The sequence below is a fragment of the Zonotrichia leucophrys genome, chromosome 3 (genome assembly GCF_028769735.1).
Source record: "Zonotrichia leucophrys gambelii isolate GWCS_2022_RI chromosome 3, RI_Zleu_2.0, whole genome shotgun sequence".
NCBI lineage: Eukaryota > Metazoa > Chordata > Aves > Passeriformes > Passerellidae > Zonotrichia > Zonotrichia leucophrys.
In genome coordinates this window covers 104,158,103-104,172,101 of record NC_088172.1, presented here as the reverse complement: position 1 = coordinate 104,172,101, position 13,999 = coordinate 104,158,103, and the positions used below count along the sequence as shown (strand labels likewise).

The 13,999-nt window shown below is 45.7% G+C and overlaps 1 protein-coding gene across 1 annotated transcript; it reads right to left on the bottom strand.

The window, feature by feature from the left end:
* Positions 1 to 4,496: 4,496 nt before the first annotated feature.
* On the bottom strand, positions 4,497 to 13,859 carry LOC135446171 (activator of 90 kDa heat shock protein ATPase homolog 2-like). Its single transcript, XM_064709778.1, has 9 exons — positions 13,645 to 13,859; positions 13,362 to 13,552; positions 9,549 to 9,634; positions 8,834 to 8,948; positions 7,383 to 7,471; positions 7,085 to 7,207; positions 6,458 to 6,559; positions 5,740 to 5,791; positions 4,497 to 5,552 (listed from the first exon to the last, which is right to left on the bottom strand). Exons 1-9 carry the CDS (start codon positions 13,722 to 13,724, stop codon positions 5,377 to 5,379), a joined length of 1,014 nt encoding a protein of 337 aa, XP_064565848.1. The 5' UTR covers positions 13,725 to 13,859; the 3' UTR covers positions 4,497 to 5,376.
* Between the last annotated feature and the right edge of the window lie 140 nt (positions 13,860 to 13,999).

Sequence of the window (13,999 nt, the reverse complement as noted above, 5' to 3'; positions counted from 1 at the left end):
TTGGTTTATAATATGTTGCTTCAGTCTTTGGATTTCTCAGCAAAGAACTCCGTAAGTGGCACGGCAGCAGAGAGAAATGATGGGCAGAGTTGAGAATTGGTGGAGATTTTGGTGCTTGTTTAGTGTGCAGTGTTCAGCCTCACAGTGGGCAGGGCCTGGTGCTTGTGTTGGAACCGAAGTGCTGTGAACAGCCAGGGGCTCTGGCATCTCATTTCCCTTGTGTTCACATCTCTGATACAATTTCTCTCCTGCACCATTTACAGAGCTCCTCCTTTTTCCCCCTCTGCTCTCTCTGGCTGTGCCCTTCACTTTCTGACAGCTTCTGCGCCCCTGGAATGACTTTATCATCCCTCCCGTTATACCTCCTCCTGTTAGTTCTGAGTAATGCCAGTTTCCTGTGTGACCTTTTGGACTGTCAATGCTGCTGGTTCCAATATCTGATTAAACTCCATTTTCAGCTTCATTTTCCAGTTGCTCATTTGTTTTTCTATTGTCTTCATCTGCCTTGGTCTTTTTTCTTCAGAGTTCTTTCTTTCCATCTACCCTTCACTGCAGTTTTGCATCACTTGCTTCTCCATGAGTCTGTGATGCTCTTGCTCCCTTTGAATTTACTCTCATTGGTTTCAGTGTTCTGTAATTAATTTGTCTTTAAAGTTTACAAATTTATCTTTCTGTTTATTTAGCATTTTTATCCTGAGTTTACAGACACTGCTGACAGTGGTAAGTGCTTAAGTTGGTATCCTCATTATTCAGACATTAAATAATTATGGTTTTGTTATCTTTAGGAATAATTTTTTTCCTTTTTTCTGATTAGCTTTCTCCAGAATGTAACTCCAGAGAAATCATCAACAGCTTCTAGTCAGTCAAGACTTCTACAATCAGAATTTTTCTGTCAAGGGAAACATTGGCCTATGGATGGAAACCTGAGCTGCAACAGCTGTTGAGACTCCTCTGGGTGAGTGGTTTTCTTAATTAATCAGCCTTATTAACACTTGTGGTGGTTTCACAGGAAATAGGATTTCTGGGGTGTGCTGTGGTCATCAGTAGGTGTTCAGATTTTAATATTGGCACCTGGTGTGGCCACTGGGGACGTTTGGACGCCTCTGAGAACAGTCAGGGGTTGAAAAGCAAAGCACTTGCGGAGGAAGCTCTCTGTGAATTTCGGGTGGGAAGAGTTGGAGGGGAAAGCCATGGGAGAGGTGGGCCTGGCCCCGAGGGTGGGAGAGAGAGAGACCCCAAGAGCTGTGGGACAGCCCCTTCCCCAGAGAGAGACCCCAGGAGCTGTGGGACAGCCCCCAGCCCCAGAGAGAGACCCCAGGAGCTGTGGGACAGCCCCTTCCCCAGAGAGAGACCCCAGGAGCTGTGGGACAGCCCCTTCCCCAGAGAGAGACCCCAGGAGCTGTGGGACAGCCCCCAGCCCCAGAGAGAGAGAGGGTGAGCGTGCCTGGGGCTCTTATCTTGGAATTTGATATCAGGTGCTGCTGTGAGAGCTTTTAACCCTTTGTGGACAATGAAAACTTCACAGAACATTAACCCTTCCCTTTACAGAACATTAACCCTTTCTAGAAGCGAGATAAGAGTAGAGGATGAAGAAGGAAATGGGCCAGTGCTGAGGGTCTGGGCAAGTGAGAGAGAGATGTTGGAGGACTGGAGAAGATGCAGTGGCATTTTTGCTGGACTCTGTTTTGTGTATTCATGGACTGTTTCCTGTGACACAGAGACTGCATTCCAGGGGCAGGCAGTGCCTCAGAAGCAGGAGGGGTCAGTGTGGGCACCCCTCGGCCCCAGGGGAACACAGAGAGACCGTGCCTTTCTCTCTCTCATCGTGGGACGATGCATCCCTGCAGAGACAGCCCTGGAAGCTGCCCTGGCCCAGGCAGTGCTGAGAGCCCTGGCCGTGCAAGGAAGGTGTCACAAGGGCAAAAGGATCTCCGGGCGGTGCCACGTGTGACGAGAAGCCCATGGCACAAGGAAGGACTCCTGCTCTTGATGAACTGAGGATTTGATTATCCAAAGGGTGGGGCCGGGCCAAGAGTTGGAGATTTGGGAAATGTAAATGTATTGGGAATTTGGTGGGGAGGAGCAGGAGGAGATGTCTCTGTGCAGTTTTCATTTTCTGTGGGGTTTTTTTTTCCTTCTTTGTAGCTTTTTAATAAAGTTGTTTTTTTTTTTTTTTTAATAAAGTTTTTCTTTCCCCTAAGTAGGAGCCTGCTTTGCTTATTTCTGGTCACCAGGGAGAGGGTGTTCTCATGGGGGCACTGGCTCTGTGTCAGTGTCAAACCATGGCAGCTGTGCAGTTGGGATGGTATCTGAGCTGCTGCCTGTTGCTTTATCATTTCATATAGGATACACAAATACTGCACCATTAATTGTGTCAGGATTAACAGAAATATGATTATTCTTATTTCTCTTCCTTTACCTCCTAATTTCCCCCTTGAGTATTCCTGCAATTTTTACAAAGACCTTTTTTACAGTAGAGTTTTTTGAGCAGAAGTAAACAATAACTGCATAAAGGTGTGTTCATTTGCCAGAGCCTTTTTCCAGGTCTTTGGCCTCTGTCTCCCTCACCTTTTGTGCTCTGTCATTATTTCTATTCTATTCTATTCTATTCTATTCTATTCTATTCTATTCTATTCTATTCTATTCTATTCTATTCTATTCTATTCTATTCTAATGATTTCCCTTATATTAATTTTCTGGTTTTATTTCTATTCTATTCTATTCTATTCTATTCTATTCTATTCTATTCTATTCTATTCTATTCTATTCTATTCTATTCTATTTCCCTTATATTAATTTATTTTCTGGTTTTATTTCTATTCTATTCTATTCTATTCTATTCTATTCTATTCTATTCTATTCTATTCTATTCTATTCTATTCTATTCTAATGATTTCCCTTCAATTTATTTTCTGGTTTTATTTCTACTCCTATTCTATTCTATTCTATTCTATTCTATTCTATTCTATTCTATTCTATTCTATTCTATTCTATTCTATTCTATTCTATTCTATTCTATTCTATTCTATTCTATCCCCTTTCACTATTTATTTATTCTGCTATTTTGTTTTATTCCATTCTATTCTATTCTATTCTATTCTATTCTATTCTATTCTATTCTATTCTATTCTATTCTATTCTATTCTATTCTATTCTATTCTATTCTATTCCTTAATTATTTCGGTTTATTTCTTATTCTATTCTATTCTATTCTATTCTATTCTATTCTTTCTATTCTATTATTCTATTCTATTCATTTCCCTTATATAATTCTGGTTTTATTTCTATTCTATTCTATTATTCTATTCTATCTATTCTATTCTATTCTATTCTATTCTATTCTATTCTATTCTATTCTATTCTATTCTATTCTATTCTATTCTATTCTATTCTATTCTCCTTCCATTTCTTTTCTATTTTATTTCTATTCTCTTCTGTCTCTCACTTTAAATCAGTTTTCTGGTTTGTATTTTTCTGCCTTTAAAAATGTTCCCTTATCCCACCTTTGATAGCCCTTTAACCCTAAACCCTTTTATCTTCCACTGGCTTCCTCAGTCTCTTAAATGCTTTGATTTTCTTCCAGGTTTTATCCCATTTCCCATTTATTTTTACTTATTCCTACCTCCCATTTAACCCCTTCAAAATGAAGCTTTTAAACAGCTGCTCCATGCACAGGCAGCCTCCTGTGGCATTTGAATGCTGAGATCTCTGAGGAGTTTTGGCCATGATCTTACAAACCATGTCTTTGCCATTGTACTGTTTTTCGCTTTGCCTTTCTCAGAGAATTAGCATCTAAGATACTTAACTGGGAATTCCAGGAGAAATTTTAGCCCCAGTTTTAGAGGGGAGTGGAGCAGCTCCTCCTCGTTTTCCAGGGGTTTGGCAGCCTCACACCTGGAGCAGGGACTGCAACACTGGGAGCACAAATAGGTCCTGTGTTTTTTAGCACCAGTGAGGGCAGGGGGACAGGAAAACCCGGGGATTTCAGTCATGAGGAGGCACAATCCCCTGAGAGCACTGGGGCTGCAGTTTCACTGGCTGAAGGATCTTGGAATTGCACAGAACCATCTCCTCTCAAGGATTAAATATTGCAGTATCTCTTCAACCATCTACCCATAAACCTGCTGAAGCCTCAACTGTCTCAGACCTTCATTTCCCTTTGTCAACCCCTACCCTGAACCATTTTTGTATTCAAGGCAAGTTTCTTCCTTGAATATTGAGGGGGGGGAAAAGAAACTGAATTTTGAGCATTCAGAAACAGATGCTAAAACAGAACATTTCACAGGAGGCTGCTCCCCACCCAGCACGTGGCCACTTAAACAGAGCCCCAGGGAGTGCCCTGAGCCTCACCTCTGTCTCCTCAGGATAATGGGAGCTTTTTGGGTGGTAAGGTTGCCATGTGTTGGCATTCTGTAACAATAAAATATACAGCACTTAACTGCTAAGAAACTTATTTAGTGTGGCAGTATGAGTTTATGGAGAAAATCAGCTTGCTGTGAAGTCATATTTTTATTGAGCCAAGCATGTTTTCCAAAAGCAGCCTGCCCTGTTGTGGTCAGATTGTTTCAGATTGCATATTTCATTTGTACACTTTATTTATAAAGCATCTGAGACCTAAGTCATCCTTGCTCACCTCAAGATGGTTGTATTAGGAATTACAATCTGTTCCTGTCAAAATTCTCTTTACAGTTGTTGTCTTTGAGGTACAGCATTGCAGAGGGCTGTGAATCATTTCAGTGGAAGGTTTTACAGAACTGCAGAAAGAAAGCACTACTACTGTTTGTTTCTTCCTAAATAAATGTCACACCGAGGTCAAGGGAGGGAGTACAGTGCATGCAGGCCTAATAATTACATGACATTATTAATTATCTTCCCTAACACTGCAGCTGCAAACAGTCTGCAGTTAAAAGCACCTAGCAAGTATTCCACAGAGGCTGTAAATGACACCCCCAATTGTTGAAATGGATCAGCAGTTTTGTAATCCCTTGCAGCTCACCTCTGCTGGGAACTCCGTCTCCTCCAGGGATTTCATTCTGCCACTTGATACACTGAACAGTAAGGAACTGGAAATGCTTCTACTGATGGTGTAGCTCTCCTGCCTCTGCAGGCAGGGCTCAGTGCAAGTGGATCATTGTCACTCTCAAGTTCCAGGCAAGCAGAACAGAGATCACTGTCCCCAGGTAAAGCTGTTGATGTACACAGTCTGACTTGCCTCTCATTCCCTAAAAACCCATAAATAGTGCTTAAACTATGTACAGTCTCATAGAAGTGGGTCTTTATTCTTCCCACAAATAAATTATATTTTTTCTTTTTTTAGAAAACCAAATGTTAACAAAGTATAAAAAGTAATGCCCTAACAAAACTACAGTGCTGTTATCATTCCATGCTGTCTTTTGATTGCTGCAGTAAAAGATGTATTTCTTCAAAATATTGCTTCTTCCAGCATTGTCTTGTACTCTCTTCGTGGGAGACAGGAACCCCTTTGCACTCCAGCTCCAGCTCCGACTGAGCCGCCAGGTCCTGGAAGGTCAAGGCCACAGTTGCATAATGTTCTGAGGAGAGACAATAGGAGCCTTCAGTGAGCAGCTTTATAAAGCAAAATTTGCCATTTGTTGCTGCTGGTTCCCTCTTTGCTCTGCCTTTTTCCCAAGGGCAGGGCCCAAGGGATGTCCAGCCCGGGCTGGTCCCTCCAGGCCGGTTCTCCTCCCTGCACAGGAGCAGAGACCTCGGCAAACTCACCCTCAGGCCAGCTCCTACACCGCCACTTCAGCACCAGCCTTTGGCTCGGCACCTGGGGAACAGAAGGAGGCTCTTGTTAGCACCTGAGAGAATTCCCATTCCTGTTCTCCCTGAAACACAGGGAGAGGAGCAGCTTGTGGCATTCTGGACACATGCATGTAAACAAGAGCAGGATTGGGGTCTGGGTTTTGAAATAAAAAAATGTTTTCATGGAGCTCTCAGTGTGCTGCATGCATTCCACTGTTGTGTTTTTGCTGTGGAAAAAGACCAGGACTCACTGGGTCCTGCACATAAAACACTGATTTTCTTGCAGGAAACAAGATAAGCCCAGCTTTCCCCACTGAAATTTCCAAGTGTGACTGAGAGATTGTGTTACACGACCCAGCCTGGCCCAATACACAAGTCGGGTACTCCTGCAGATGGAAATGGTTTTTAGGACATTTCAGAAATGCAGCTGAGCTCTAATTAATTATCTAATTATAAACCTTAAACCTTCCTCCTCTCAGTTACAGAGAATTGTGCTGGGTTTTCTGCTCCCTGTGCAGGTCCTTAGGTGTGGTCAATCCCACACAACAAAAGACCCAACTGTTTGGCTTTGAAATAGAGGAACTGAAATACAAGAGAAGCTGAAATTCACAAACTTACTCTGCTTTTTAGCTCAGAGAAGGAGCCACCCTCCCTTCCCCTCCCTTTTTAAAGTAGAGCAGGAGCATTTTACCAGTTCTGTGTATTCACCACTGACACAGCCCTCAAACATCTGGAGTTTGCCTCCTTTCTCTGCTTCAATCACAGCTGGGCACTTGGAGAATTTCTGTACCAACTAAAGAAAAAAAAAAAAGAAAAACACAAAATGCACCAGGCTGGGAGACAAGGGAGGGGAGCTGCAGGAATCAGAGCCATTTCTGTTCCCAGAGGTGGCCCTGGGGTCGTAATTTAAAGTTCTCCAACCCCAGCCCAGACTCCTTTAAAGGACACAAACCCTAAATTAGAGATTCTGTGTTTCATACCCTATAAACAACAGTATCATCACCTCCAGTAATTAATCTAATTAAGGTGTGGGTAGCAGCAGTGCCATTACTGAGCCCTTCAGGCTCCTCAGCAACTCCAACATCAAAGAGCAAAGCTTTTGTTAAGGACAGCACAAGGAAGCTGCACCCAAACACCACAACAATGCAGCCTCACTTTGTTAAGGGAACACCTGGCAAAAAAAGTTCTAAGGCAGCCTAATAATCTCTCATCAAATGGAATTTGTACTTGACACTGTGCTGTGTTTATTATTTACACAACCCTTCAGCAGCACCAACAGCCACACTCAGTTAAAATTGCTCCTAAAAGTATCACTCACTTCCTTCTTTGTGAAGATGCTGTACAGTTCATCAGCTGGAGAGTTGAAGACTTCCCTCATGTGTATCCTCACTGTTGGAATTTTTACTCCCACCATATCCAGAGCCTGTGGTGTAACAGAGTCCTGCAAAGCAAAAAAGCATTCCCAGGAATTCGTGTGAGATCCTGACCCTGCAAAGTGCTGGCAGGACAAGGGGGCTGTCACCTGCAGCTTCTCAAGCACACAGCAACTGCACACTGCATTTCTGCATTTCCTCAGCAGCCACTGAACTCAGAGGGAAAGCCCGAAGCCAACACACCTGCACAGGGCTCCCGCCTGCTTTGCGCTCCGTGGCCAGCTCCTGACCTACAGCGGCTTTTGTGGGCAGGATCATTCCCAAGGTGAACTCTGCAATGAAGAAAAGCACTTGTCAGTGTGAAACCGAGCTCTTCAACCCCCCTGACATTCACATACTCACTGAAGATCACCACAACCCTGGAGAATGGGTAAAAATGGGCAGGACATAAAACTCAATCCGTTTTCCCAGTTTACTCTTACGCTTCCATCAGGAACAGACCTAACAGCAATTCCCCTTCAAAAGGCTTTTCCAAGTTACCTGACCCCAAATCAGAAACACCTGCACAGACAGATGTTCAGATCAAAGAGAAATAACACCAAAGAAATTCTTCTAAATTTGGCAGAAGGCTGGAGGGAAACTCAGCACAGAATGGAGCCAACCCTGCCAGAGGCTGCTGCCCTTTGAGTTCCCAGAGTTAACGAATCTTTGGATACCCTAAAAATCATACACAGTAATTTCTCAAGCCAAAAACTGGTGCATCCAGCTTGGGAAAATGACACAGCATTTAACAAAGAGGTAATAATTTAACAAAGTATTTCACAATCAGAGATGTACCTGATCACAATTTGACTACAAGCTGTAAATGCACCATTTTTTTTAGCAAACTTTCCTGGTTCTTGGAAACAGCTGTCATTCACAAAGTAGCACAGTTCAAAAAAAAAATAAAAAGAAAGGAAAATTTAAATTTGATTCACCTTTGGTTCAGAAGAACAAGTGAAAATTTATGAATTTAGTAAATTTAGGATAATAGAACTTCACAATCTCAAATGATAATGGCAAACTTAAAGATGAGCAGAGAACGAATTTGTAAAGAACAAAAATAAAGACAGCATTTCAGAAATTCTATATAAAACAAAGGGACACAAAAATAAGGCAGCAGATCAGGCAAGGAAGGCAGTTTTTTAAAATCAGGCAACAAAAAGAAACCCTAATATTGGCCAGTCCAAGTAGGGCCAAGCTGAGCCCTGGCAACAGCCTCACTGCAGAACCTTCTGGACACAACCACCTTTAAAAGATCCTGAGTGTCAGGACTGACTTAGCTCAGCTGGTGACAATGAAGATCACACCAGTACAAACCAGGGATTTATCAATGATCACACCAGCACAATCCCAGGGATTTATCAATGATCACACCAGCACAAACCAGGGGTTTATCAATGATCACACCAGTACAAACCAGGGGTTTATCAATGATCACACCAGTACAATCCCAGGGTTTTCATGATCACACATACAAACCAGGGGTTTATCAATGATCACCATACACCAGGGTTATCATATCCCCAGTGGGTTTATCAATGATCACACCAGTACAATCCCAGGGGTTTGCCACTATCTGACCAAGCTGTTCAGGAGAGGCACCTGCACAGAACTCTCCCAAGGTGCTGATTAATGCACCTGGTTTCATTTACCTGTTTTAAGTGCTTTCAGGTAGTCCCTCAGGGCCTCTCTGACTTTGGTGGTTCCTTCAGTTCTCATCAGCTCCTTCAGCACATCACCTTCCCCTTTCTTCTTGCTAACATTTATCTAGAACAGAAAAATGACAGCATTTATGAGACCCCAGCCATGAGCCTTTGGGATGTGGCAGCAAAGGAAAATGTTTGGGCTTTGTTTACTATGCTCAGAGGACAGCTGCAATTTCCAATTCATGATCTTGGGGGAGCCAACCTTTGCTAAAAGTAAGTCCTCTTAAGACATAAATAAATGTAGTATCTCCATTCAGTCTAGTTCAGCCAAGAGCTGCTTCTCAGCAGAGGCTGAAGGATCTGTGGGAGCCCAGTATCCACCATTATCCACCCAACACAGAGATCCCCTGAGGTCTTAGGGCTGGGAGTGGTTTGCTGTGTTGGTTTGGGTTTTTTTTTTTAAGACTACAAGCAGAGTTCTTCTCCAATTTGTAGTTAAAATATTATCACAAACATTAATTAGCAAAGCAAACTGCATATTCCTCATTGGTTAATTTGAGAACAGAATAAAGCATTATTCCAAGTATAATAAACAAAAGCATGAAATAAACTATCCACATAGCAATTACCCCACTTAATAACAGGATAAATCAAAATATGATGCCTAAACTTCATTTAAGAACTGTGGAGCTATAGAGCCATAGCAGTGTTGCACACCTACCTCTGTATCATCTACCTCATTTTCTTCTGACAGGTTAGGAATTTCAACAGATCCCTTATGTTTCTCACCAGACTCTTTCACTGTACCTGTATTAACATAACGAATTCTTAAATGCATCATTAAAACCCTTTCCCCCACAGCAAGAGTTTCACAGGTGGAACTCATCTGCACAAAGGTGTTACCTGAAGGAGGAGCCTCAGGGCTGATTTGGAGGAACTGAGGAGGAACCTGAGCCTCTGCTGGGAGCTGTGTCCCCATCCAGGTGTACCAGGGAAGGGCAGAGACCCAGCTGCTGTGACAGCCTGTGCATCTGAGCCAGGTGGGCAGGGGACACCATCTCCTTCTCCCCTCAATGTGCCTCTCTGGATGCAGGAGCTCCCTGCAATGCTGACCTTGCCCTCTTTCACGGTGTGAAAGCTCCCAACGTGCAGGAACGTTACCAGGACACACACACGTGTATAATGGAGAGGATACAGTTGATTTTTTAAAATAAGAACTTCACCTGCACATTCAGAGCACCTGGTATCACTTTTATCCACTTTACAATAAAGATTCAGCAAGGACAGGAATTCTGCTCCACTTCTGATCCTTCAGGCCCACCCCAGTGAGCTGCCCCTTGCTGCTCTGCCTCAGAGTACACTGGAAGGGTTGGAGTGAAGGTCTGAGGCTTTTTTTATTACACTGAAGACTCTTCCCCCTGGCCTTGCAAAGTGCTTTGTTATTTAAATTAACTCGCTAATTAGATGAATCTAGAAAAAAGTAAAATCTCTTCAGAAAGCAGTAAGAGAACCACGCAGGTCTGTCAGCTCCGTGCCAGAACAATAAAATCTAACAAGGTGCTTCATCAGCAGAACTCCCATTCCAACAGCCCAGGGCAGAGCAGGACTGCACAAGGGGAATGATCAGCAAGGCAGATGCAGAATTTCTGGGGAAATCACGTTCACAGGAGCCACCTGGGCTCCCCTGACCACCACTCTCATTATTTTAATGACTGCCCCGAGCCCCCATGACAGAAACCAATGGAGATCCCAACAAAAGCCCAGGAGCCCCTGGCATGGAGAGCAGGGCAGGGCTGTTGCACCACAGTGCAAAGATCCCTCCCCACTCGGGTGTGAGGGATTGCTCAACCCACAGGGCTGTCACTACACAGCCACACGGGGACAGCAGGACCAGAGCTCAGAGTGCCCCAGGAGAACCTGCCCAGCACGGCCCTGGGACTGTCAGTGCCATCCCTGCAACGCTCCTGGGCCCACAGAGCCTCCTCTGGTGCTGTGCCCTGCCCTCCCCAGCACAGGAGCAGCCAGGAAAACCACACACGTGCTCCCTGCACACAGTAAAACCCAGCTGATCTCTGGCTGCTCCCCAGAAAGGAAGTGCAGCCCTGCAGGAAGGAGTTCTGGGCAGCTAAACACCAACCTGACTGCAGCCAGCTAATGCTACCAGCAGCTTTCACAACTCTTAAAATAAAGTTTCACAGTGCCAGGGGCTGTGCTGGGCAGCAAAGTCCAACCAGAGAACAAACAGAGCTGGTGGCAGAATGTCAATGCAGCTCTGCATTTTCACTACCATTGTAATGTAAACAAAGCTTTACTGCCTTTTTATCAATCACTCAAATTATGTGGTAGTATTTCAATGGAATTCAGTAACAGACCTGAGAATAAATTATTTTTTGGTTTCCTGCCAGTCCAGAGTGAAGCACACATAGAAAGAGCCAGTTGTAACACATTGATGAAATACCTGCTTTAAAAGGACAAACATGTTTCCACAAAGCTTGCACCACAATGTGGAATGATCCATTAAAATCCTCAACACATCCTCTAAAAATGACAGAACAGCCATTTTTTCTCAATTTTAGTGCCATTAAGTACACTCAGTTCCTCACTTTCTCCTTTCTTTCTTACCTAAATTACTAAACACAAAGTTTTTCCTACCTGGGACTTTCCAAACCAGCTGCAAATCTCAGGGTTTTTATCATTTGTCCTTACATACCCACCTTTTAATCAAAGCTTCAAGTCCTAGTTATCCTTGAAGACTTGTAGAACTAATCACAGTTTTTTAGTTCAATCTGAACTCTCACTTCTAATTTAGAGCCCTCAAAACACACAACATGCTGGCAATCACCAAATTAAAAAAAAAAATCTCATCAGCCTCTGGGTTTTTTTTTTAGAATTTCCTGTGTAGCAGCCAGTGAAGCTCTCAAAGCCATGATTCACTCAGCATAGCAAAGTCAGAGCGCACTCTAAACACTGACCAGCATTAACACCTTGGAGAGAAACACTTCAGAGAGAACTTGCATAGAAACACAAACAAAATACTGTCAGCCTGCTTCTAACTTTATACTCTGAAATAAACCACACAAAGCCGAGCTAACCTCTGTTTAAAGCTTCAGGTGCTCTTAGCTGAACTTAAAAAACTGGTTATAATTATTTTATCTACATTGATTTAAATTGCACAAGAGTTTAATGTTTGCTTTGCTCTCTGTTAACATTTACACCCCACCTCTAAGTGTGGTGTCAGTTTATAGCACACTTGGAACATATAAAACTAAACATATAAACCTAAAACAAGCCTAAAACAAACAACAGTACTCAGTTTAAAGTCCCCCCTTATTGTGGGTGCAGACTTCAATTCCAGATCTGTCCTGGTCCCAGCAATATTCCAGCCAGGGCAGCCTCCACAGCCCAGGGCTGAGGAATGAGGACAGCATTTGGGAAGCACAGCCTGTCACTTGGCACCACAATATCCAGGGACAATTTCCTGTGCAGGCTCATTCCATCAGCCGCTCCTGCTTCTTACTCCAGTGCAAGACACAGGCCACAAGGTGCTGTCAAGTTTTAGGCATTTAATAAACGGGAAGAATTCCTTGGCATCCCCAAAAGCCAAACTGCAAACAAAGAACTTGTCATGGGACAAACACAGCAGAAGGCAACTGCAAGAGCTGGGACTGCAAATGGATATGGCACAACAAAAAAATGCATGGGCACAGCCCCCAGCACCCCAACTAATCAAGAATTATTTCTACTTCCCACTAAAGAGTTTTATCCTCCCGTAATTGGTAATTCTCAATGCAAACTACAGTTCGGTTTTGGAAACAGCTGTGATGTGATATCTCCTAGGTTTTCCTGCTCCCCAGAGCACGGAGCAGCACACAGCTGTAATGTGGAGCTGTAATTTGGGCACAGTGTCACTGAACCAGCACAGCTGTAACATGGAGCTGTAATTTGGGCACAGTGTCACTGAACCAGCACAGCTGTAACATGGAGCTGTAATTTGGGCACAGTGTCACTGAACCAGCACAGCTGTAATGTGGAGCTGCAGTTTGGGCCCAGTGTCACTGAAGCAGCACAGCTGTAATGTGGAGCTGCAGTTTGGGCCCAGTGTCACTGAAGCAGCACAGCTGTAATGTGGAGCTGCAGTTTGGGCACAGTGTCACTGAAGCAGCCCCGCACTCTGCTGTCAGTGCCACCACAATGCAGCATTCACTTCTCGCAGAGCAAAGCGAGTGACCGCGCTGACAGCCCGGGGCCGCAGCGCTGAGGAACAGGCGGTGGGAAAGCCGGGCTGAGGGGAAAGCCAAGCTCGGGTTTCAAGGTTATTTGGGAACACGCATCTCTCCCGGCCGGGCCCACGTGGCTCCCGCATCGCCTCCAGCCCCGGACGGAGCCCCTGCAGCTACCGCGCCCCGGGCCCGGCTCCGTGCCGAGGGCCGGCCGCGGGGGCAGCGGGCACAGCCCGGGCGGTGCCGCCTCCCCGCCGGGCCCGGCCCCGCTGCCAGGCCCGACCGTGCCCGCGGAGCCCCGGAGCCCGCCGTACCTTTCCAGCTGAGGCGCAGGTTCCACTCGTAGAAGAAGATGAGCTTCCCCTTGCGGCTGTTGCAGGACGCTTCGCCCTCCACGTGTTTGAGGTCGCCGATCTCGCAGCGCCCGGCCTCGCCCTCCACCACCAGCCCCTCCAGCACCTCCTTCAGCTTCCTCTTGGACCAGCTGGTCGCGTCCCGCTCCGTCCTGTCCCGGGGAGAACCCGCGGGGTCAGCGCCGGCCGCCGCTCCCCCGGCCCTTCCCGCATCCCGGTATTTGTGGCTGCTTTAGGGACTCACCAGTGCCAGTTGTTCACGTTGGTGGCGTCCGCCCGCTCCTCCACGATCCAGCGCGGGTCCCCCTGGCCCCACTTGGCCATGGCGCTGCCGCGGCGCCGCCTCCGCCGCTCCCCCCGCTGCCCGCGGCCGCTTCCGCCGCCACCGCCAGAAGGTGCCAGAAACTTCCCCGCCCCGCCGGAGGAGGAGGAGGAGGAAGGCGAGGCCCGGCCCTGCCCTTCCTCCCGGCGCGGGGGGCGGAGGCAGCGGGGATGGCGGTGCCCGGAGCCTCAGCGCTGCTGCGGCCCGGGAAAAGCCGCTCCCGTGCTCGGGAAAATATCCGGGAAAAGCCGCTCCGTCGGGGCTGCTCCCGGCTCCG

What these genes read in the sequence shown, in the direction of transcription:
- LOC135446171 (XM_064709778.1), bottom strand. Translation starts at nt 13,724, where the DNA reads ATGGCCAAGTGGGGCCAGGGGGACCCGCGCTGGATCGTGGAGGAGCGG. An exon ending in CCTGCGCCTCAGCTGGAAAG is followed by an intron (nt 9,635 to 13,361) that starts GTACGGCGGGCT and finishes ATGTTAATACAG; the next exon opens with GTACAGTGAAAGAGTCTGGT. An exon ending in GTGGTGAATACACAGAACTG is followed by an intron (nt 5,792 to 6,457) that starts GTAAAATGCTCC and finishes TCTGTTCCCCAG; the next exon opens with GTGCCGAGCCAAAGGCTGGT.